Source organism: Panthera tigris, chromosome D1, assembly GCF_018350195.1.
Source record: "Panthera tigris isolate Pti1 chromosome D1, P.tigris_Pti1_mat1.1, whole genome shotgun sequence".
NCBI classification, from domain to species: domain Eukaryota; kingdom Metazoa; phylum Chordata; class Mammalia; order Carnivora; family Felidae; genus Panthera; species Panthera tigris.
In genome coordinates this window covers 25,433,246-25,458,469 of record NC_056669.1, presented here as the reverse complement: position 1 = coordinate 25,458,469, position 25,224 = coordinate 25,433,246, and the positions used below count along the sequence as shown (strand labels likewise).

The following is a 25,224-nucleotide window of genomic DNA, read 5'->3' as shown; positions in this document are numbered from 1 at the left end:
TCTGAGGGCAGAAGTAAAGTCTTTGTTCCCAAGTGCTCCTCACTCTGCTGGTTCCTCCTCCGCTACCATCCTGAAGTTTCCCGACTGGATAAGCACTGTCCTGTCAGCGATGACCCATCCTCCTGGCCCCATCTGCCACATTGGTCTCTGTGCTGTTTTTCAGAGCCCAGCGCTGACCTCAACCTATCTTTCCCATTTTGCTCTCCCAGCATTAGGGGTTGTATGGTGCTGCATTTTCCTGAGGTAAAGGATGAAAACTGAAAGTGTCTCTGCTCGATTGTGGCTTTATCGAAGCATCCTCTCCGACCATCCTGGCTGATACGACCACATCACTTTCTATCCCCTAACCTGCTTCATTGTTCTTCAGAAGGGGTATCACTCCTGGACATAGAATTATTTATTTATGCGTCTGCCACCTCCGTAGAGTATTCATGCCAGCAGGGTTTTGATACCTGTTTTATCCTCAACACAGAAAGCAGACCCTTGGAGCATAAAAGATGCGTGATTAATATTATAGTAATATTAATATTATGTTGAACTAATAAAATATGTCTTATGGTAAATCCAGAGCTCTGATCTAATGCTCTGACCAATCGATCCCCACAAGCCCTATCCCCAAGGAGAAATTCAACTCATGTACATTCAGCTAAGGTACTAAGCTTTCTTTAATCCTTACTCTGATTTCTGGCAAGGGAGCACCTTGGCCCCATTTTGTAGATGAGGAAACTGACATTCAAGGAACCGAGATGCCTCACTGTAGGGCCCACAGGAACCGAGTAACAATTGAGAATGGACTCAAGTTTTTTGACTTGGAGTCTGCTGTGCATTTCTCTGTCTCATTCACCATGTCTGCATCCTCAGGGGTCGTTTCCCCATCTTTAATTGGGACCGTGGGCATTGAATCAAGCTTTCCTGGATGGAAGAATGAGATTCAACTGAAGACTGCAAAAAACCAAGAGGCGGGTTTTGAAACCAGGTCATCTCTTGAGCAGCAACCCGTATCACGTGATTTTCAACACTGATAATATCACTGTGGGGAGCAGGGGTGGGGTAGGTGTTGTTTAATATCGCGGGTTAACTTGTGTGTGGCAGAAGAAGTGCGGAATGGATCCTGAAAATTTTAGTATTCCTAACGTGATGCTCAGAGCCTTCCCAGGAGACATTCTTGGAGAGGAGAAGGGAACATGACACAGAAGGACTTGTAACAAGGGCAGCGAGATTAAGATTTTGAAAACACTGAGTTGTGTAAATTATGCACAGAATAAAAACCCTCTGCAAAGAAATCCAGACTCCCCTGGCATCCTGGAGCAAATACCTCCTTAGTGCTGAGACCCAGAGGTATTTTAAAAGATAGACATGCCTTATAGTTGAGGAAGAAATATGCAGGTGCATAAAAATCACATTGCGGAATTACTCGAAGATGATTTGTCAAGGTCACTCAAAGTGGGAACCCACATTCTAGGTTTCTGTCTACAGACCTCAATCTGTATAAAACTAGATTTCGTGAACATGCAGGTACATGTCCTTATGGGAGCATATAATGTGATACATTAGGAAGAGAGGATTCGAAAGTTACTACTGTAGAGCTAGTTTAGTCCCACTGTTTCATTTGTACAAAGATTTTGAACTTCACATGGGTCTAATGGACCGTGCACTCTCACACGGAGACCAGAAATCCACGGGCCTCCCCTTGTCCACTGTCCCCTGCAAAGACAGTGCTGGAATCATCTCCGGAACAGGGTCTGGGGAACATCAAGGTCCAAAGGTCACACAGGAACAGGAAACTGGCTTTCACACACTTTCAATACCAAAGTATACACCAGCAAGTCAATTCTGCAGACTTTGGGTGACCAAAGATAACTCTGAAAGTCGCTGCTCTGTGGGGGCGTCTGCATAGCCGGGTCACCTGGACAGGAGACAAGGGTGCTCCTGAGGAGGGTTTGGAGGGGCTCCCAGGCTCCCACCACCCACATGAAAAAGAAGACCTTTATTTCCATCCTTGGCATGAAGCACCAGGGTCCTTAAGCCTGCTCTCACTGCCTGCCACGCCAGTCCCTGTGTGTGTATCTAAAGAGGTTAGCACATCTCGGGTACACAGACCACAGCTTCCTCCATTTGCTCAGGGCCTTAGAGGTCCGAGTATCATGGAGATATTGCTTCACTTCTCCTTAGGGTGTCCACATCAAGACCCTGGAGCCATCTTACCAACCTTCCGGATCAGAGGGAGTGCTTCTGGGTAAGGGGTAAGTGTCCTGATGAGGGGGGCAGGTTTCTAGAGCAGAGCATCCTTTTACCAAACCTGGGACACACAGACACTTGCAAGCACACGCCCGCAGGCAGAGGAGCAGGCGCAAATGACCAGTGGCCACCTCCACCCTCGCTATAGGGACACTCCTCACCCCCACGCACTTTAAATTGGAAGAATCCAGACTCACAGAGGCTCCCCTTAACCCAGTACAACCAGTTATCACCTCTCCAGATTTTCAAGTTCCTTCTGTTGGTGCCTTTTACCTAAGTCAGCATGTTTCAAACTTTCAGAAAAGAAAAGGAAAAAAAAAAAAACCTTAGAAAATAAAAACCACTACTCCACCCAAATGATAAAAATCTCTTCAATTCTCCAAGCACAACATCTTAGTCTCCTCTTAACTCAGCACTGAGCGAGAAGTTGATTCCTTTGGGTTCTGGGGAATGGCGGGCTCTGCCAGTCCCCACCTCACCAGCGTAATAGTTTTTCCAGACTGACTCCTGCTTGGTGTTGCGGGACAGCCTGGAAGCCGACTCCTGGTCCCATTCATTGCTCTCGGTCCTCTAAGGTCAGTCACTTGAGGGGGTGTCCCTCCTCCCTGCTCCTGGCCCCACTTCTCGCTTCCAGAAGGAGCAGGCAATCAACACTTCTGAAGTCTGACTCGAAACCCAGACCCTCGGCCACCCCTCTGGGCTGCATTTTGCAACTCAGACCCAGGCGCGAGGTGTGTGGGGTGACGCGAGGGGGGGGTGTGGGGGGTGGATTTGGCAGGGCGGTCGCCGTGGCCGTGGGCTCAGCGCCGGCCACCGAAGGAGAAGGGGCTGTGCAGGGCGCGGGACCCTCTTTGGGAAACCGTGGAGCGCGCCCTGCCCCCGGAGTCGGCGCACGCCGGGGCGCGGAGAGCCGGGGCCGGGGGCTGGGGCTGGGGGGGCGGCGCGGAGCGGGGCCGCAGAGAGACCCCCCTGCCGGCTGAGCGCCGAGGCCCGCCCGTCAGTCCCGGGGAGCCGGCAGCTCCCGAGCGCCGAGAGCCGGCAACGCAAATACCAAGAGGAAGGGAAACCAGCCCGCGCTGACATGTAAACAGGGGATTCCATCTGGAGGAGCCCGCTCAGACAGACCCCCAGACACACTCACTTGCACCCCGATCCGCCTGCAACCCATCCACTTGCCCGCCCCAGGGCCCTCCAGGCGGGGACCAGAGCTGGTGGCGGCTGCATCTCCCGCCCCCGTCGCCTTCGGCCTCGGGTAAGAAGAAGCCGGCCGCCGGGCCAGTGCCCGGCGCCTGGGCCAAGACGCCCAGCTTGCCCGGGGGTGGGGAGAGTGATGGACGCGGGGGTCCCCGGCCCCTGCCTTGGATCTGCTCCCGGGGTCCCCAGGTTTCACGCGGACCTCCGTCCGCAGCCCGGCCCGCAGCACGTACGAGCGGGCCGGACACGGCTTCGGGACAAGGGGTGCGGGGGGGGGGGGGGGAGATCGCTGTCGGTCGTGAACCCGGAGGGTCGCGCCCGCGAGTGAGACTCGCCACCGGAGCGCGGGAGGAGACGGCGCGAAGCCGGGGCACGGAAGGAAGGGAGAGTGGCCACGTCTTCCGGGACCCCGGCGCCCAGCGCCAAGCCTGCCCGCTGCTTCGCCGCCCCGGCCGGCCCCGCCGCTCCCGCGCCCACTGCCCAGTCGCTTACCTTAATAGTCCCGTCCATTTGGCCAAGTCTGCAGCCGAGCCCCCCAATATTCCACACATTGACCCGGTTACAGCCTGACCTCGCAGCCCCTTCGGATTAGCCCGGCGCGGCCTCCCTGGCGCCCTGGGCCCTCCCTGCGTGCCCCCCACGAGCGCCCTGCCCTCGCTCCCCTGTGCACGTTTGTTGTTGTAGCGGAGCGAAAAAGAGACAGTTAACCGGATGAAACTTTTTTTTCAGCTAATTTTGGGAAGTGACTTCACTTTGCGAATCGGGGAGGAAGTCCTATCTCTCTCTCTCTCTCTCTCTCTCTCTCTCTCTCTCTCTCTGTCTCGCGCTCTCCTCTCTCTTCTCTCCCCTCTGCTCTCTCCCTCGTCTTCCCTCCCCCCACACCCCCTCTTCCTCCCCTCTGCTGGTCCTGCTTTTCGCATCACACACACTATATAAATATACCCGGAGATGCCCAGATACATTCGTGCGCAGCGCACACAGGATACTTGCTCCTGGGAGATAAGAGAGAGCTGGGAACAATGCCGGGGTCCACGCCCGGCGCCCGCGCCCTGATTCCCGCAGTCTGCACCCCCACCCCCAACACCTTCTCCCAAAGTCCAAAACCAAACGCCTTTGGCCTCCTTCCTTTTCCCGGGGCCGTTGGCCGAAGGTGGCCCTCTTGACTCATTCCCTTTCCGTTTCTTCCCACAGATAGGTTCATTAATGCTTTTTCCAGCCGGAGTAAACTTATGGGGGGGGGGGGTTAAGTTTACTCGGGCTGGGGATAACCTGGAGCCTACTGCCCGGGAAGATCCGGACTCAGACCGAAGGAAACCAACCATTAAAAAAATGCATCCAATGGGAATTTTTCCACTCGGGCCCTCGGCTGCCGAGTCGCGGCAGACTCCGGGAGCTATTTCACCGGCCGACGCGGACTCTGGGCGGTTTCGGAAGGACCCCACCATCGGGGGCGAGGACTAGGCTCCCAGTGCATTGTTAGCAGAAGGGCGCCCTCCGGGCGGCGCGCCTCGGCCCTTTGCTCCTGGAGAGCTCCCGGCGCCCGCCCAGGGCCAGGACCGGCAGCACTATAGGCCACTTCTCCGCGCCTTCTAGGGTCCAACCCCTTGCACTTTACCTGGACCAGATGGCCCAAGTCCCAGCGTTCGGCCAGAGCCGCCTATGCAATGCTACTCCAAGCCCCAAGAAACCTACGCTACCGCGGGACGTTCCCTCCATACTGGTCAACAGGTCTGCAGAGCGCAGCACTCAAGATCGCGGCACCGTCATCCCCACCCAGCCGTGAGGCCAGCCGACTTTTGGCCCGCCTTGTCGGCCCCCGCCACCCGGAGACCTCCCCCGTCTTTCTGCAGTGCCGCCGAACCCTCCCGTTGGGGCAGCCTCAGGAGTCCGGCGCGCAGCGAGGAGACATCCCCCCACCCCACTCCTCCCCCAGGCGCTCTCGGCCTGACTCCCTTCTCCCCAACCTCCCAAACAGGTTACCTTGTCCACGCTCTCCAGACCACGCTTTGGACTTTTTCACTTTTATTTAAGAGTCCACCCGGGGAAGGAGGAAAAAAAAATCCAGAGGAGATCCGAGTCAATTGGAAAGAAAAAAAAAAAATTCAAAAGGGTGTCCACAGCGGCGAAAAAGGTGACTTATTAATTCTTTATTTCTTCTGGAGCAATTGAGCCAGAAAGCTAGCTCGCCTCCCTCCCTCCCTCCCCCCACCCCCTCTCGAAATTAGTCTCATCAATTCAGCTCCAATTTTGGGTTCGAATACAGACGCGGGTCTGAACGTGACCAGACCTGGAGTGGCGGGTGCAGCCTGCCAGCAATTGAGACTCGGTGTGCGTATGGGGGAGTGGGGTGGGGGTGGGGTGGGGGTGGGATGGGGGCCGGGCCGACCCCCCCACCTCCTGTCTGCTTCTCAATCCAGGGGTCTGCTCCGGGGCTCCCCTGGGACCGCCACATCTGGTTACCGCTAGCGGGGTCAGTCCCCCCCCCCCCTTTGCCTGGGGCCACCAGTTCTGGAGTTCAATTAAAAGAAATCAGGCTTAACCCTTTCCTCCCCTAGGCCGACCGCCTGCCCTCTCACTCTTCCCTTCAGCTTTTCCACATGCTTTCCAGAGAGGAAAGAGGTTAAAGGGAAAGGAAGAATGAATTACATCCTTTCAAACCCCAAATTGTTTCCTTTTCAGCCCAGACTCTGTCGACCTTCAAAGACAACAGGGCTTTCAGGAGGGTGCGGGGAGACCACTTCCCACCCGAACCTGGCCAAAAACCCGGCACCCCCAGCCACATCGGCCCTCTTTCGGGCAGAAGGGATTCCAACTGCACCACCCGGAGGCCCCCTTCCGGGTCCTGGGCAAACACTGAGGTTGCTAATGGCCACCCCACTGGAGCCGCTGTTCCCCCTTCCTGACGCACTCCTCCAAGTGCTTGAGAAGGCTCCTCTATGGCAAAAATGTTGTCTAGGTCTCTCTTCCCAACTTCTATTGAGCAAAGATCCTATTACCTTCACTGCACTGATCAGTACAGTTACCCCAGTAAGCCTAGCACCCCCAATTCCTTGCAGCAGCAGCTGTCTCTCCCATTGGGAGTTGCTCAATATGCAACTAGATTAAACTGAGGACTTGCCCTCCTGTTTTCACCGTGGAGCTCAATAGCACTTTCTGTTTCTCCCTGAAAACCAAAGCTATGGCAATTTCGTAATTTTGAAGATGGGGGGGGGGGAGAGGGAGAGTGGAGGCTGGCGTTGGCATAACGGTCACCCCTTTGTGACTTACTGACTGGCACCCCTGCCATGACTTTTGCTCGTTCTGAGCCCCCCCCCCCCAGGAGGAGCTCCTGTCCATTCACAAGGTCCTCCACCCAGAAAGGAGAATCCCCCTCCCCCCCCAACTGGGAACAACAGCTCTCTGAGGCATTCCAGACTCCCTCCATCCCACACTGACATGCTGGTGGGCAAGTGTGCCCCACTTATGTAACTCTGGGTTTGCCGCTCAGCTCCTGCTGCTGCTTCTATTTTCAATCCTGAAGGGGGGAAAAGCCCTAACCAAACACAACAGTAAACAAGTCTGCCCTGTTTCATGTGGTTACCACCAGACATCTGGAAAGATGGTTTGATCCTGGCAGCTCACATTGTTTTCACGAGCAGCCAAAGAGAATATTTCGAATGTTTGCATTGAGACAAATTGATAGAGAGCCTGTGGTGAAGCCGGCTACAAATGAAATCTGTCTTTGAGTTGGGGAGGGGAAACCCCTCCCCTTCTCCCCTCTCTCCCTCCCCTTCTGTCCTCTCTCCCGCCCCTTCTCTCTCCCCTTCCTCCCTTCCTCTCTCCTCTCTCCCCCTTCTCCTAGCATAGCCAGGGACTGGTTACCCCAGCCCACACACTTGCACACACCCTCTTTCCTGGCTCACCAGAGACTGTCCTGCCGGCCTTTCCCAGACTGGGCAGGGCTGGTGACCCGCGGCCAGTGCCTGCTACCAGCCGTGCCCATTCCACCAGCCCAGACCCACGTTCAAGTCAGGGAGCCCTCACACAAAGCCAAGGAAGCAGGGCCAGCATTTAAAACAAAAGCTACCAGGTCTGGGGGTGGGGGGGGGGACCAACAAAACAACTCACCACACATGTCTAAGCCTAGGGTCACGGGCAGAAAGCACGAACACGGAGGCGAGTATTTAGGAAATATTTGGGTTTTGAGCTTTTTCCCTGGAACTTCGGGGCTATGACTTGCCTCGCACCATCCGCACTTGACAGTATTTTCAAACATGCGGAAGTCCTGCTTCCCGCGGGAGGGGAGCGGCTGGGCGAAACGTGTCTTGGCTCTCTCAATGTCAGCCCTTTTGACCGGGTCAAGCCTTTCCAGACGCGACTTCCTGGGCTTCTTTGGTCCCAAGCCCAGGTTGGGGGTGGGAGGACGCGACAGTCGGAGCCGGGTCCCCAGGGTGCCTCCGGACCCGGGTCACTTGAAACCCCGAAAGATGCCAGGCCTGGCACAGCTTGTCGGGCGGATCCTTTCCCCTGCGTCCTCCCTCCTCCCCCGCCCCTCGGGTCCAGCGCGGCCTCGGCGGGTATTCGAGCTGGCAAAGGGGGGGGGGGAAGGGGGGAGGGGGGAGAAGCGGGGGCGCGGGGGAGGGACGGGCGAGCGAGCGCCAAAACTCCAGACTGCACAACTGCAGCTTCAAGTGTCTGGCCCCTCGCTCGAGGCCATAATTAATTTGAGATTTATTTTTATTGGAGAACTCGAGTCTCGTCTGACCTTAGCCAAACAAGGCAGCTCGAGCCGCCCCTGGATGCGCTTGAATGCCGGGGAATATTTCTGCAGGAAGGCTCTGCAGGCGCGCCTGCTTTGAATTTGTTTCTCAGACTTCATCTACTCACAGATTGAAGGAAGATTTAGAGCCTCTGCTCGCCCTGCCCGCTCCCCACGCTCGTTCTTGCCTTAGCGCCAAGCGGGTTCAAAACGCTACGTGGGAGGCCGCGGCGGCGGCGGGAGGGCCGGGGGGCCGGCTGGCCCGGCTGGGGGAGGGTCTCTGCGCCCAGAGCCCGAGGCGCTCGGGGCCGGGTCCCCAGACCACGCGGCGTCGACTAGGAAATCCCAAGGGAGTCCGAGGCCGACCAGAGAGCGCAGGCTGACAAGAGGTGGAGACCAGCCAGGTGCCGGGACTCTCACCCAGCAGCGGCGCCTAGACTGGGGCTTGGGGTGGGGGCGGAGGGGGGGTGGAGAGGGGAAGGGAGAATTTCATCCCCTCCGATCTCCGTCCTTCCTGCCTCCCGGCCGCCCCACACGGCATTTATTCTAAGTACAGACCTGTGTCCTTGCAGCCCCTCTGCAGGACCTGTTGGCCAGATGCTGCCCCTGGGCCGTGTGGTGCTGAACATTCTGGAGCTCTAAGCCTCCTTTGGTCTGGTGCGTGGTGTGCATGCTGGTGTCTCCTCCAGCATGCAGCAGGGGCTGAACCAGCAGGGTAGGTGGTGAGGGAGTGAGTGTAAGGAGTAGGGCAGATTCGCTAAGGGGGGAAGTGGAAGACCCTGACCGTCTCGTGGGACAGGCGAGGGACCTTCCGAGTTGTGCCCTCGCACTGGGATCGACTGCGATTTGCATAGCACGGGGCCAGGATTCCTCTTGGGTCTCCTGCCTGCTCCACCCCGTAGCTGCAAGTTGGGAAGTCCAGGTTGAAAGCCTCGCTGGGGGGGCCAGGCTCCTAGGGTTTGAATTCTGGCTCCACACTTACCAGCTCTGTAGGTTTGAGCAAGCTCCTTAACCTCTTTGTGCCTCAGTGCCTTCATCTGTACAGTGGTGTTATAATAGGACCTACCCCTGGCGGTCAGCACAGTTCTGTCCTTAGCACCACCCCTTACAAGCTGCGCTCCGTTAACCTCTCAATACCTCGGTTTCTCATCTGCAAAATGGATTACCTCCTGGGGTTGGTATTAATATTAAAGGAGTTAGTATAAATGCAATGCTTAGAACAGGACCTGGCAAATGTAAGGGGTACCTTAATGGTACCACCATTATTCACTTACTGCGTGTTATGGCCTTAAAGAGTCACTCGTGTTCCTTCGCTCCCTGCCCCTTGCTCTTTCCAGCCTCATCCCCACTCTAAGGGCTGTCCTGCGCATAACCCCCTGAGCACTCTGGGGGGGTTCTCAGAGCCCAGATCGCTGCCGGGTGGACAGGGTGCCCTTGACTGCTGCGCCCGGCTCGGCTTCAGGCCCTGGGCCTGGGTGCCTGGGCTCTCAGTGTTTGTCAACAACCTCGGAGCCGGGTGCCTGACGCGCAATGGCAGGGGCTTGGCAGCCTGGGACTGTTTGTGCCCCTCTGGCAAATGGTCGATGTAGGGAGGCCGCGGAACAGACCCAAGATTGTCCCTGCCACGCAGACCTTTCGCCGCCGTCAATGCACCCCTTTGTGCAACAATACAAACTTTGTGGCTGCTGAAAAATCCATTTTTCCCCCTTGAAAAGAGCTCCTGCGGCGAGCGGCTCCTTTGGCTGCCCACAGCTCCTGGACTGCATCCTCTCTCCCTGCTCCCCACTCCAGACCGCTCCGCTCTCCTGAGCCGGTTTGCTTTCTCTCTGACTCCGGGCCCGGGTCAGTCTCCTGGGCTCCCACTTGCCCCTCTAGGCTTTGTCATCCCTGAGGTTTTGGATCCCCGAGTGTGTGCAGACCGGGGTGGAGGAGTGGCTGGGGGCGGGGGGGGGGGGGGGGGGAGGGCACTAGCTGTCTTTGGGGCCGGGCTGGAAGTGAGAACTCCCTAAGCTTCTGGAACTGGGCGTGGCGGGGGTGGGAGGGGTCACAGCCTGCCTAACCTCTCCGGAAAACTGGACTTAACGAACCCCAGCGCGCTTTAAAGCCTCCCGGTGTACGGTGTACGCCCTGCCTCTTCCTGGGGGCCATCGGTCCAGCCATCTATTCATTGATTGTCGATACATGGAGTCACTTATTTTTCATTCATTCATCATAGATTAAACACCTCTTCCCCGCCAAGGCTCCGGGACCCGGCCTCCTTCAAGTGACTATAAAACTCCTTTAGATCTTGGGAAGGGGTGGGAGTCGGGACACGAGTACCTCGTGTCAACAAATTTCCCTTTAGAGAAATGGGAGGAGGGCTGGACGCTAAAGTGGCTCTCCCCCAGGGTCGAGCCCCATGGAGGTGGCCACGGGCCGGCAGACTGACCCACACTGCGGTGGCATTCCCGGATGCCGGAGGGAGCTCAGCTTGGGCAAGCAGGTGGGGGTGGGGACCTCAGGGGCGGAGTTTCAGGGAGAAGGGGGCGGGGCCGGGACCCGAGGGGTAGGTTTTCAGAACCGCGGTGGGCCCTTCCTCCTCCGACCTGGGACTCCGACTCGGGCTGGCCCCGGCTCTCGGGGCTGCTACCCGGAAGGAAGGAGGTCGCGCCTGGGTCCCAACCCCGGGCACCCTCAGCCCCGCCCCGCTGGCGCATTTTCATTTAAACGTGCAACCCAGATGTCCTGGCCTCGGTTTGTTTACATTCTTGGGAACTGTTGTGAGTGGGAAAAAAGTTCTATATTCTGTCAAATGTAGCAGTCTGCTCTTTGGAGGGCGGGTGGGGCCAAGAGAGGTGGGCTTCAGGACCGACGGGGTGTCGAGCCGGTGGGAGAAGCGCGTCGCGTTCACACAGCCGCGTACACACGCCCAGAGGCTCATGTGCACGCTCCCCAGTACACGCAGACCCTTACTTTGAAACCTGTTGTGCGCCAGCGGCGCGGGCGCAGGACCCACTGGGATCCGATGCTGGCTCGCAGGTCCGCCGACTGGCGTCTCGGCTTTCCCTGCCCAACCTCATCGCGCTCACCCACTTCCAGTCTCCGATCAGTGCCTACCGAGAGCGTTCCTCCCCAGCCAAGGATTCCCGAGGGTCTGTGCCACCCTCGGGTGGTCGGGAGCGCCCCAGGCTCCAGATCCACCCGCTGAACCCTCCACCCCTTTTCCCGGGGAAAGCGGGGAGCGACCACAGGCCCGCCGGTGGCAGAGGGGCTGGGGGTCATTACCTGTTTAAAGACGCTGTCATGTCTTACCTTGACGTAAGACGACGTGTCGGGGACTGTCTGAAACATCCTCCGTTGGTGAGGAAGGGTCAGGAAGGCCCAAGAACCAACCTGGGTGGGAGAAACCTCAGTCACCCGAGAGTACAGCATGGGTGAGACGGTGGTGGGTGAGGGGGCAGGTGGTTGGGGAAGGAGGCTGGATGGCTCTGATCGCCCAGACCAGAAAGGGAGGATCCCCGTGGTCAGGTACTGGGAGCCAGTTCTGCGTCTCCGCCTCCCGACTTCAGGCTAAGGGATGGCGAAGGTTGAGAGCCGGCTCAAGACGGCCTGTGGCTTTTCCTTGCAGTCCTGTAACCCTCCTCTATCCACAGATGAGACCACCCACCCCCACTCTGACCCCGGGCCTGGGTACTTTCACACCTAGGGACACAGGGGTCCCTCTGAGCGGGAAGAGAGAACCCTGCCCTGGTAGGGGTAGGTCTCCCCACGAATGCAGCCCAAAGCCCCAGGGAGCAGATATTTACAGAACTGCCAAGCTTGGGCCCTCAGGGCACAGATCTTCAGCCTGCCTCCCCAACCACCTCAGAACTCCACCAGTGGCCAGCTGCCCCCCTTCTTCCCTGCTAGTGGACCACTTGGGGAGGACGACTGGCTGAAGGTCCTAGAGATCTAGGGAGGCCCTTTCCCCAGCCCCGGCTCCTTAAAAGAGTTTTGAAGGCAGAGACCAAGATAGTGAATGACGCAGCCGCATTTCTAGTGGCGGGGGAGATGGTGTGTGAAGTCTGAATATTTGGGCTAGCGGGTGCAAAAACCACCCTAGATGCCAGGTGCCTCTGGGTGAGTCTCTCCCTGCCTTGCCAAGTCTGGCCCTCTTGCCTTCCTTCTCTTAAACCATCTTTAACGTGGCAGCCTGCAGCTTCTCCGGCAGCCAATGTGTTTCTGATAAAGCACTTTTCTCCCCACTAACAGATTCCAGCTTTTGGCTCCTGAAGCCACAACACACACACACACACACACACACACACACACACACACGAGTTCAGGGACCAGGTACGTTCCTTTGGGCTCCTAAATACCTCTTTCCTGCCTCTGTCTTCTCCCCGGGAGTGTCCCCGATTTTGTTTGCAACTTGGAGTGAAATTTGCAAGAAAAGTGGGGGGGGGGCTGGGAAGGAGAGAAAAGAAAGCCCCACTCCAGAGAATGAGAGAAAGAAAGAGTCCCAGAAAGCATCCCATTTCCCTACTGCAGCTGGAGCAGGGAGAGGCGCCACCACCCTAAGTCCCCTCAGAGATACCCCCTACACGAACACTCACCTTAGACACCCTCGTCTGTTTGGCCAGCGGCAGCCGAACTCCTGAAACTCCAGGATGTCTGAGCTCTGAGTGCTAATTCTCTGCTACCAGAGCCCCCGAGATCCTTGGTGGTGCCAGAATTAAACCTGCAGGCTGCCCGGAGTCAAGCTACACCTTTCTTTGCAGTGTATCCAGACCGCCAGCCTGGGTCCCAGCAGGAGCTGGGGGGCCCGCAGGATCCGCTGGGCTCCTCTGTCTGTGCGCCCTGCCTCTTTCCTCTCTGCCGCCTCTCTCTGGCTCTCTTCGTCCCACTCCCCCTTCCTCTCTCTTTTCCCGTCTTTTAATTTGATTTCCGTTTTCTTATCAATATTTCAACTGCTGTCTGATGAATTGTTCTAATAGACAGCCACCCGTGTGTGCCCCTAGCTGCTTTTCCAGAAACCTCCCGGTGTTGCTAGGAAATGTCAAGGAACACTAGAAACCACACACATATCGCAGACGTAAAGCCAAGAGGAGACGTGGGGACCCAGGCCTCCTTTCATTTGATTATTTACTTTTTAAATGATCGCTATGCAAATAATTATTCCTAGGACTTACATAGTATGAATGAGGTCCTCTTTGATTTTTCAAGCCCTGAAGTTTGGCTTACTTAAAGGTTACCTTTCCCTTTATGTGGACCTCCCCTGAATACATCTTTTTCTGATCCACATTTTCCAGGCAGCATCTATAAGAGCAAGGTGATTTGCAAATGTCAGGGAAACAACCCTATTATGGAGTTTTAATTTCAAAACCACAACATTTAACAACACCCTCTCTAAGAAGGCATTTCAGGGTCCTCGAATTTGTGTTGTGTTTTTCTTTTCTTTCTTTCTTTTTTTTTTTTTTAAATTTTGGAATGTTGCTCATTTCTTCACTCTAAGACGTGGCCTTGAATGGGGCTCCGATTGCCGAGTCTGTGCTCACATTCACTCTCTTTTAGTTGCCCAATCCAGGGCCATTCTCCACAAAACAGCCCGGCCTCGGCCTCGAGAGGAGTTGCCAGTGTTGCTCCCTCCCTGGAGGGTGGTTTTCACACCCTGGAGCTGCTTCTGAGTCTCCAGTAACCAGGAGCTTCAGCACCAGCTCCCCCCCCCCCCCCAGAACGCTTGGCAAAGACCAGAGCAGATGAACTTGGGAGGGAGAAGCAGGAGGGGTGGTGACAGGTAAAGGTAGAGAGTGTGTCAGTTTGTAAGAGCAAAACCACAGCTTTGTGTACCTCCGAGAATTAGCCTCAGTTGCTCAAGCTTTGTTCTTTCTCTGGTGCCTAGACCCCTGACTGTTTTGGTTCTGGACACTGAGAGAATTAATTCAGTACCTGTTCCCTTTTCTCTGCCTCCCCACTCCCTACCCCTCAACTGGCTCTGGAAATTTCTGACCAAGAGCAATTGCTAGGATTCCATTTCTGGAGAAAGCACACTTATCACCCAGATCTCCCCATGTGGGGGGTATGAAGACTGGCGGCAGGGTTATTCATTATTTCCTTCTCAACAATATCCCGATTTTTCTCTCCGTCCTTCCCCCAAAGCTCAACATATTGAAACATTTTGCCGCTTACTAGGAGCAGCCAGGAGAGCTATGAGGTGAAAGGCCAGCCTGGGACCGTGACTGGGGCTGCCTGGGCTGGGGGCTGATGGCCAGGCTGCCCCCTCCCAGCACATTCCTGACCATTGCTTAGGAAAACAAGACAGGCTTGCGGAGGGGAGGGGACTGAAGTACAAGAACCAGTGCCCCCAGAATTTTGTTCCTGGGATTCTTGGAGAGATCCTCTTGCCTCCCAAAGGGAGCAAACACTATTCCAAGCAACCACAAATAAAACAGAAGGTGCTCCTGCATCCTGTACCGATGTCGTGCATTTTAAACAGAGGTTCTTTTCAGGCAAGTTGGAAATTTGAAAATGAGGGCTTCAGCTATATTAGAGGAGGTGAGCACTAAACAAATTGTCTAATTAATACCTCACCATCCAGATTAAGTTTCTCCAGCCTTGGTCTTTTGTCATTTTCTTTTCACCTCCCTAGTCTCCTTTCTTTTCTTGGAGGGGACTTGTAAGAGATCACTTGAGTACTTTCTCCAGATTTCACAGTTGTTATCACAGATTTTAAATTCTTCCTTCTTTATGTGTCACAGGTGCTATCACGTCCTTATTTGTAGACCTATATATCTGAGGTTTGCCTCTCTTCACTGGATTGTAAACTTCCTGAAGGCAAGCATTGAGTTTGTTTTGTTCATTGCAGGATACCAGTGTCCACTGAAATCGACAGGCAGAGAAGTGGGGCAATTACTTAACCACATGTCTTCTTTCTGAACAATAAGGGGGGGGGGAAGGAAACATACAAAACAAAACCATCCTGTTGTTATTAAGGGCAAACTGACAGGGACAGTTCCCTTGAGTATACTAATTCATTTTCTGCTTTGCAGGGTTGCATGAAATCAGTGCTCATGTGTTGGCTTCCTTTTTACATACATGGTTTAACCAGGAATCCTGAGATCATCCCTCTGCCCAAGTACCATGGGTATGGTCAGCTGATGGGGGTGTCCTCCCCTAGTTTGGTACCCAACTCTTCAGGTTGTGTGTGTGGACACACACACTCAGGTATGTGTCCTATTTCTTCCTCTTCCTATAATTTTAAGAGCCAGAATGAGCATTCACTCCAAGGATCATGCATATAATAAAATCTTGGTGGTCCTGGGAAAAAAAGATGAGCTGATCTGGATTCCCTTCCAACTGGGGTTTCAGAGCTGGACATAGACCTGGAAGCCTGCCATGTTTGTGTACGTGAGGGGGTAGGGTGGGTTAAGGATGCCGAATGGGAGAAGTGCCTGCAGCCCCAACCACCCGTCTGGGAATAGGGAGGTGGGGTACGATTAGAACCCTGGCTATCTCATCCTCTGGGAAGATACAGCCAACTCCCTTTGTCACCTGGAGCCTTCAATTTGACAGAAGAAAATTGCTGAAATTGGTAACAGCTGCCATAAGGAGGAGCCTAAGAGAGGAGAGAATGAAGGGAAAGGGGCAGGAAGACTCATTAAAGCCAGCTTATCCCTCTAACTGCTTCCAAAGGGAAAGGGTTGTGGGGGGGGGGTGGTTTGCTCCATAGTTATTGCTGCCTCACCAGCTCATACCAGGCTGCTTCCTTGGGTCATAGAGTTGTAATCCAGAGCCTGGTCATTAGCAAGTGACCCTGGTACAGAGTTTAGGAGGGTGGGAGATTGGAATCCAAGAAACGCTCCCAGCAGGGGAAGGGGGGGCACTTTATCTGGGTGGTGCCACCATGGGTTCTATGACAATTAGGACTCAGCTTCCTTATTTGGCTAATGAGAGAGCTACCATTAGATCATCATGAGATGCCTTCCGATTAGAGTATGCCGTAATTCTGTGAGAGTGTTTAACCTGGGAAAGGATGTGAATCAAAGGCAAATTAATGGTCTAGGGTTAGACAGAAACTTTGGGTTCCAGTTTTAGCTCTGCTCCTGATGAGTAGTGTTATGAACTGAATTGTGTCCCCCCTGAAATTTATACTCAAAAGCCCTTACCACCAGTAATTCAGACTGTGAATGCATTTGGAGATAGAGCCTCTAAAGAGGTAAATAAGGTAAAATGGATGGACCCTAACCCGATAGGACTGGGGTCCTTATAAAGAGATTGGTACACAGAAATGTGGAACACAGAAGAAAGACCATGTGTGGGCACAGTGAGAAAGCCACCAATGGCAAACCGAGGAGAGAAACTTCAGGAGAGAACACACCTGCTGGCACCTTGATCTTGGACTTCCAATCTCCAGAACAGTGAGGAAATAGATTTCTGTTGTTTAAGGCACTAATACTTTGGTATTTTATTATGGCAGCCCTAGAGAACTAGGTATTTTGCCATGATTTGGTTTTTCCAAGCAAGTAAAAGAATTGACAGGGTTGCCACACTTTACTCAACTCTTCTGGAACCCATTGTGATGATAAATATCTATTTATTGCATATCCACAATGTTTCTGGCCATGTGTAGCCTTGTGTGTAAAGCAATATTCTGGTCTTTGTGGTTCTTTCCACCTCCCCTCCCCACCCCCCAAAATGGCTTAAACCTCATTGAGTTTCAATGTCCTCTATATTTTCTATTCCTTTCGCTCTTAATGACGGGAAGGAAGGAAGTTGCTTCCTGCTCCTCTAGCAAGCAATTTCAGATTTTAAAGGGTAGCCAACGAGATGTCACGCTCCTTATCTCTCATTATTTGTGTCCTCTTATAGCCCTTGCCAGGCTGCAAACCTAGACTGAGCTCCTGGAAATTACAAGGAGAAAGAAGTGGGAAATCTGCTCAGGGAGATAAGTCCAGGAAATGGAGGCAGTGAGTAGAACGGGGTCCCCTAAGAAGAGCTGGCCGACGGGGGCACTTTGGATTTTGAGATGTGTGTGAGCTGGTCAGGCCTTTGATTCCTATCATATACCAACACACACACGCACACATACACGCTGCCATTCACACGTACTCTCAGTGTAAAAGGGGATTTTGGAATGGGGGAACATGGGGTGCAAAACAAAGAGCATTCAGAGCAAGGACGGAGAACCAATGGATTGAGAGATCAGTGATCCGAATGGGTGCAAGAGGAAAGACTTCTCCCAGGCTGACAGATTCATCCCTCACCTCTAGCTGCAGATTAGACATATATAAAGCTTCCCAGGACTGCAGATGAAGAGATGAGGTCACTGGAGAATGGATGAGACCAAGCATTAAAGCAAAGAGGAGCCCTAAGACCAAAGACTTTTATATACATTATATTCTTTCCCTCTGGTCCCTTAGCAAGTTTCTCTCCTCCTTAAGTTATCTCTTCATGAATGTCAATTAGTTAATTTGATTTTATTAGCTAACCCTGAGCCCTGCTCTAGCTTAAATTTTTATAATTCTAAAGAGCTTATTCCTAGTCTCATCTATGGTTATACGTATTTTGTAGGTTATTGGGAGACATTCTTTCTCCTGTTCCTGTTGAAAAAACTGTGGTATTCATCCTTCATAATAACTCTAGTAAGGTTTCCGTGTGGCTTCAGTGTCTTCTGATTGAATGGAATAATTCATTCATTCCTTTTCAGGGGAAGGGTCATGAGAAGGACCTGAGTGATATCACTGAGAAGGCAAAGGTTTGCAAGGACTGTATTATCTTTGCTCTGTCGACTTGGACTTAACCCTAAAAAAAGAGGAAAGAGAACAGAATTAATGAAAGCTTCAAGTTCGGGGTCATGTGTAGAAGGAGTCACTACCACAGTTTAAGGAGAATGAATCGGTGACTTTAAAGGCTTCCAGGCATAATTGGATGGAGTGGGACAGTCAGTGTGTCCTCTGCAACTCTGAAGTGGACGATGATTGTCTTAGCTGAAAACGAAACAAACCCTTTGGGACGCTGTTGAGAAAAATGCCAAAGAAGAAAAAGTGTGCCCACTCTGGCCACCGAAGACACTAGAGCAATGCTGTCTGAAATACAGATGCCATTTTCATTCTTCTCTTCTTGCCTTCAGAACCCCAATTTACAGAAGAAAAAAGAAAAAAAAAAACCTTAGACAAAAGTCAAGAAGGGCCAATACTAGTTACTTTTGGCACAAAGGTCTTGCGGTATGTTTTTTAATGGAGGGGGTGGGAGTGGGGTGAGGTGTGGGAGGTATTTGAGTGAGGAGAGAGATCAATAATATCTCTGATACTAATGTCTAAGGATAATCGTTTGAGAATTGAGATGCTTTTGACCAAGTACTTCCAACCTCTAGACGGAAAAGACGCTGTGTAAATACTTGTCTGATCAAATACTGGTCTGATGTGTCATTATTGTTTTTTTCAGTGACCCTCAACTTTGATAGATGGGGACAGTGGGGTCCTGGAGAGAGCATGGTCACTTAGCGTTACTTCGATGCACGTCACAGCCGAACACAAAACAATGTCCCCCACTTAACACAATAAACACTGGGGACTCACTGCCTTGTGAGTTCCTCTGAGGGAACCTGCTTTCCCTAGATAAGAGATCAAAAGTAGAGGGTATATTTTCATTTTCTGGGTGTCTGTCTTTAAATCAGGCTTAGTGAAGCAAGGTGTCTCCTAGATTTTTGGTTGAGGGCAAGGGGACACAGGTTTTTTCCAAATCTTATGTTCTCTTTTTAAAAGGTCAGATTTGTGAGTGACACAGGGATGAACTGAGCAACTGTGAAATTCTCATTGCTTCAGAGTGACTGGGTATTGTGGAAATGGAAAGAATAGGAAATTATATTTCACACTCTATGAAGCCTTCTTGCTGCTGCTTCTGGTGATGGTTTTGGTTCCATCTTATAAAAATGGACTAGAATGGGAGGGGCAGGATAAAGCGGATCTTGAAGAAGATCCTACTGCCTCAAAGGTGGGTTGGCCTGTGTGGGTACCAGAGCACATGCGACTTCAAATTGAGCTAGTTCTGCATGTCCTGTATTAACTCAGCTAGCCACTCAGCTAGCTAGCTGTTTTGTTCTTTTGAGATCCCTATATCCTTTTCATTCTGCTAAACGCTTTATATAAGCTCACTGGCAGTAAGAAATTAGAGCCAGGGAAGAGGGTTCCCGCTGAAAATTTTATGGATCAGCTGAGACAAGGGTCAAATGGCTACCAGGACTTCAGCTACTAGCTTGGGAAACCAGTTATTCCAATTTTTTTTTAACTGAACCCCTAGATGATTCTCTTCAAGTTCACTCACGGTAGAACTTTAGCAAGTTTTCTGAAATGGTTTCCCTGTAAGGGCTGACAAGGGGGGATGGTCAAATTTTCCAGCTGGGGAGGCTTTTCGATTTGGAACCAAACTGAATTTTGGCTTGCATCTCTAGAAAAGAAACTGGTCATGGCTGTGGGGCCCAGAACCCCGAGAGATGATAAGCATTTGCAATCTTGAGCGCTTATCTTCTCCTGTATCTGGCCTTCTTGCATTTATAAAGTAAATCGGGAAATCTCACTACAACAGGCTTTCCTGTGAGGAGGCTGGCATTTCCTGCCTGCCCCACTGGGGACAGGAATGGAGGGAACACACTGCTGATGTTCAGGTTTTCCCATTTCAGCCCTGCAGCTGCTGCGGGGGTTGGGGTGGGGGGTGGGGGGGGGGAAGAGGGCACCCACCCAGAGATCAGCAATGGTGTGAATTCGAGCTAAGGAGGTCATTGTTTTCCTGATACACTTTTCATACAGCTTTCTTACACATAAAAGAAAAGAAACACCCATTGTTACTTATTTGAACACACACACACATGCCCAGGTACATATTCTGCATATGTGTGTTGCACGGATACCCAGCTGTCTTGCTTTGATGAAATTCTTACTTCTGACAAACTGCCATTAAATTGGTTATCTTAAAATATAACCATTTGCATTTTGTTGCACCAGGGAAATATTCATGTAAATTCCATGGTTTGACATCTTAAGGGGCACCTGGGTGGCTCAGTCCGTTAAATGCTCGACTTCAGCTCGGGTCATGATCTGGCAGTCCGTGAGTTCAAGCCCCGTGTTGGGCTTTGTGCTGACAGCTCAGAGCCTGGAGCCTGCTTCAGATTCTGTGCCTCCCTCTCTCTCTACCCTTCCCCCACTCATGCTCTGTCTCTCTCTCTCTCTCTGTCTCTCATAAATGAATACATGTTAGAAAAATTTTTTTTAAGTTTGTAAACAAATAATGCTTTTGTAAAGAGAAGTACCTCTCCTCATTTCTTGCACTTATCTTTAGGGTAAATTTTATTCCGTTTCTGATATATGTGCTATTGAAAAGATCACATGTATTAATAAAAAATTTCACCTATTGCTTCTATCAAAGATGTGAATGTATGTAGAAAATCTGATCTTGTTCTATTATAGTATTTATATCACAAATTTTACATAGCACTTACAGTCATGTGTGATTGGACAAACCCTAGAGAAATTCACACTCAATTTCTGAGATGAAGAAACAGAATCTGAAATAGAAATTACTTCTTTTTTCATGGCAACATTTAAATATGTTATTTCATTAAGCAACATGATTATTGTTAGCACCATCTTTTACATGGTGAAATTGAATCATACATTAGAAACCTGAATCTCTTAGAATCATTAATATATTCCTTAAGTAATGTGTTTTAGACATTATCTATAATTATGTAAGTAATTTATCAAACTTTGCAGGGGGAGTCACAGGGCCTGGCTAGAACTCAAGTCTTTTCACTTCTTTTTTTTTTTTAAGTTTATTTTTTATTTATTTTGAGAGAAGAGAGAGAGAGAGAGAGAGAGAGAGAGAGACAGAGAGAATACCAAGCAGGCTCCATGTTGTCAGCACAGAGCTGGGTGTGGGGCTCGAGCTCATGAACTGGGACATCATGACCTGAGCTGAAATCAAGAGTCTGACGCTTTAACCAACTGAGCCACTCAATTGCCCCAACTGAGGTCTTTTCACTTGTACTCTTCTATTGCCTTGTTGAATTTCTATGAACATGGTACATGAAATTGACAAACTTTCCATCTCCTTTAAGTGGTGGTGGGGTTGCTCAACATCAGTGACAATTCACTGATTTCAGAACTCCCTTCTCTCTTCTTCCATGGTTAGAACACCTAGTGTTGCTTTCTGTTTCCTTTCCCTTTATCCCAGGAGGAAGGGTTGCAAAGATAAGAAAGATAGCTCATATATACTCTTCACCTACTTTTTCTCATGTTCCCGTATTACATAACCATGGTGCCATTCATTATCAAAGCTTAGCATTTGTTCAGTACTATTAAATAAACTTCAAACTATTCAGATTTCATCAGTTTTCCTGCAGTGTTCTTATTCTGTTCGTGGGTCCAGTCCAGGACCCCATGTTGTACTTTATTGTCAAGTGTCCTTAACCTCCTTATATCTGTAGTAGTTCTTTGGTCTTTCCTTCTGTTGCATGACTTTGACACTTTTGAAGAGCATTGGTGAGGTATTATGTAGAATGCCTCTAATCTGGGTTTGTCTGAAGTCTTACTATGATTAGATAGAGTTATGTATTTTGGGGAAGAATACATAGGAAGAATGAGCCTTTTATAGCACATCATCCTGGAGGGTCCATGACATTGATGTCTTATTACTGGTGATGTTGACCTTGAACACTTGGTCAAAGTGGTATTGGCCAGGGTACTCCACTACAAAGTTACATATTTTTTCCCTTCACAATTAACAAGAATTAGGAGGGAGATACTTTGTCATTAACAAGTATTTGGTGGTGGGGGGGGTGGGGAGGCGAGGGAATACTTGGAGTACCATGCAAATATCCTGTTTTTCCTTACCCTTTTGCTCACTAATTTTAGCATCCATTGGTGGATTTTATCTTAAGCAATAATTACTGTGGTGTTCTAATGATGACTTCACTCATTCCTTCTACATTTATTAATTGGAATTCTTTTTAAAAAAAGAATTGTCCCTTCTCCTTTCTCTCTCCATTTCTTTTCATTTCCTTCCTCCATCCCTTCCTTCCTTCCTTCCTTCCTTCCTTCCTTCCTTCCTTCCTTCCTCCTTTCATCAGTATGAACTTATGGATATTTGTTTTATTATTTGGATTGCCATCTATCACTACAATTTATTTTGTTGCTCCAATTTCAGATTGCTTCACTTGGGCCATTGGGAGCTCTTTCTGAATTTTTTCCTTTAGCATCTCCTTATTTTCTGGCACCACGCAGTGCTTCAGGATTATCTTATATTTTCCCTGCCCCAGGCCTTCAATCATTTGCTTCTCCAAGGATCCCTGGTTCCTTGGATTGAGAATGGTATTTAGAAACCAAGATTAGAGGTTTAGTTGTGCTACTTGCTAGTAGGGGTTACAGCCGTAGTCCCTCTCAGCAGACAGAACAAGGAAATATGTCCTAAATATACACACATATCTAGATTCCTTTCTGTATCTCTCTAGTCTGCTAGTGCTGCCATAATGGAATGCCACAGAAGGAGTGGCTTCAATACAGAAATTTATTTCTCACAGTTCTGGAGGCTGGAAGTGCAGGATTAAGGTGTTGACTGAGTTGGTTTCTTCTGAGGCTTCTCTCCTTGACTTGCAGCTGTCCAAGTCTTTCTCTATCTTCCTATAAGGACATCAGTCATCTTGGATTAGGGCCTCATCCTTAAGATTCATTTAACTTCACTTATGTCCTCAAAGGCCTTTCTCCAAATATAGTCACATTGTGGGTTAGGACTTCAGTCTATGAATTATTTGGTCCATAGCAATCTGTATATATATTTTAAAATGAGCTAATGCTGATACCGCCAGCTCAGTGCTATACGGCTCATTTTGGAATTTCCTCTTTGCTTATGTGTAATTTCTGTCTGCAGCAGTGAGGAATCTGGCACTTACTATCTACAATATATTTATTTATTTGTTCAACCGTAGCATACCTATGAAGCCCTTCCAGAATGGCTAATCCATGCCCTTGGGAGAAACAGATTCACCCAACTAAAGTGTAGCAGTTTGGTTCTTTTTATATATGGTCCTTTTTATGTTTAGCTTTACAGTGTTTGGTCAACACACTGTTTCCCAAAGTTACTAGGTCCCCTTTCTTACTCAACCTTTTGGTGTGGTTATGTCAACCACTTACAATGCAGTTGGGTTCAGCTGTCATGGAATGAATTCCATCTGGGGTTCTCCTAAAATTGGGGGTGAGTTTTTCAATTTCCATACAGTAAAACTCACTGTTCTGTATCGCATCAGTGCAGAACTATACTACTGTTCCACCACCCCCCAAATTCTTTTGTGCAGCCCTTTCTCCCACCCCCAATCCCTGACAAGCACTGGGATTTGCTTTTCATCCCCAGAGTTTTGCCTGTTTCATAATATGAACTCATACAATATGTAAACTTTGGGTCTAGCTTCTTTCACTTGCAAAGTATATTTAAGATTTATTTATGTTGGTGTATGAATTAGTAATGCATACCTCTTCACTGCTGAGTAGTATTCCATTGTTGCGTAGTACTCGCTGAATGGATGTACCACATTTTAGTGATCCATTCACCCACTGAAGGACATCTACGCCATTTCCAGTTGGGGTGAATATAAATAAAGCTATAAGTACTTGTATACAGGTTTTTGGTTGTATGTAAGTTTTCAATTTGCTTGGGCAAATATCTAGGAGTGGGATTTCTGGCTTTATGCTAAATGAACTTCTAACTTTATAAGAAACTGCCAAACTGTCTTTCCAAGTGGTTGTGCCATTTTGTATTCCTTTTTTTTGTTTTTTAACGTTTATTTATTTTTGAGACAGAGAGAGACAGAGCATGAACGGGGGAGGGTTAAAGAGAGAGGGAGACACAGAATCTGAAACAGGCCCCAGGCTCTGAGCAGTCAGCACAGAGCTCGACGCGGGGCTCGAACTCACATACCGTGAGATCGTGACCTGAGCCGAAGTCGGATGCTTAACCGACTGAGCCACCCAGGCGCCCCAACCCATTTTGTATTCCTATCAGTAGGTTTTAGAGCTCCGTTTGCTTTTAATACTTCTGAGCATTTGGATGTAATTTGCACTTCCCTAATGACTAACCATTCTGAATAACTTTTCATGTGTGTGCTTGCATCTAAACATCTTCCTTGGTGAAGTGTGTTTTCATGTCTTTTGTCCAGGATTTTATTGCTAGTTCTTGTTGAGTTTTGAGAGTTCTTCATATACTCTGGAAACACAGCTGTTATCACATTTATGTTTGCAAATATTCTCATTCATTCTGTGGCTTGTCTTGTGATTCTCTTAACAATGTCTTTCTAGGGGCAGCTGGGTGGCTCAGTAGGTTAAGCGTCCGACTTCAGCTCAGGTCATGATCTCATGGTTCGTGGGTTCGAGCCCCACATTGGGCTCTGTGCTGACAGCTTGGAGCCCGGAGCCTGCTTCGGATTCTGCGTCTGCATCTCTCTCTGACCCTCCCAGTTCACGCTTTGTCTCTCTCTCAAAAATAAATAAATGTTAAAAAAAAAAAAAAAGTCTTTCTCTGAGCAAGTTTTAAATTTTGATAAAGTCTAGTTTATATTTTTTCTTGTATGAATCTTGTTTCGGTTGTCATATCTAAAAAAATTCTTTGCCATACCTAAAGTCATGCAAATATTTTCCTGTGTTTTCTGCTAGAAGTTGGATAGCTTTAAATTTTATGTTTCAGCCTATTAATGTATTTTGAATTAATTTTTATATAAGTTGTAAGATATTTGTAGTGGTTCACTATTTAATTACTTAATATGTTCCATACAGACTTCTGAAAGTTCAGCACTATTTGTTGAAAGGACTATCTTTTCTTGATTGAATTGCCTTGGTACTTGTTCCAAAAATCAAGTGACTGTATTTGTGTGGGTGTATTCGTGAGTATTCCGTTCCATTCCACTGATCTATATGTTACCTTTTGCCAATACCACATTGCTTTGATTATGGTAGCTTTGTAGTGAGTCTTGCAATCATAGTGTGTATGGATGTCATGAATCCTGTGACTTTATTCTTTTGCAGGATTGTTTTGGCTATTCTAGTACCTTTGTCTTT

At 50.1% G+C, this 25,224-nt stretch overlaps 1 protein-coding gene and 1 long non-coding RNA gene across 5 annotated transcripts in view; one reads left to right on the top strand and one right to left on the bottom strand.

Annotated features, from left to right (window-relative positions):
* The window catches only part of FLI1 (Fli-1 proto-oncogene, ETS transcription factor), a 122,043-nt gene extending 117,801 nt beyond the window's left edge, over positions 1-4,242 (bottom strand). The window contains exon 1 of the mRNA XM_042957787.1: positions 3,925-4,242. Within this exon, the coding sequence (XP_042813721.1) occupies positions 3,925-3,942 (18 nt within the window). The 5' untranslated portion in view covers positions 3,943-4,242. The remainder of the gene's footprint in view (positions 1-3,924) is intronic.
* LOC102965882 lies at positions 1,415-19,171 on the top strand. 4 transcript variants are annotated; one of them, XR_006208118.1, is made up of 5 exons: positions 1,415-2,969; positions 3,330-3,490; positions 5,026-5,563; positions 15,178-15,352; positions 17,835-19,170. It is a non-coding gene; the product is annotated as an uncharacterized LOC102965882 (long non-coding RNA). The 4 variants fall into 4 exon arrangements; XR_006208119.1 differs by having other exon boundaries at positions 1,415-3,490; positions 5,408-5,563; positions 17,835-19,171; XR_006208116.1 differs by having other exon boundaries at positions 1,415-3,490.
* Positions 19,172-25,224: the final 6,053 nt, after the last annotated feature.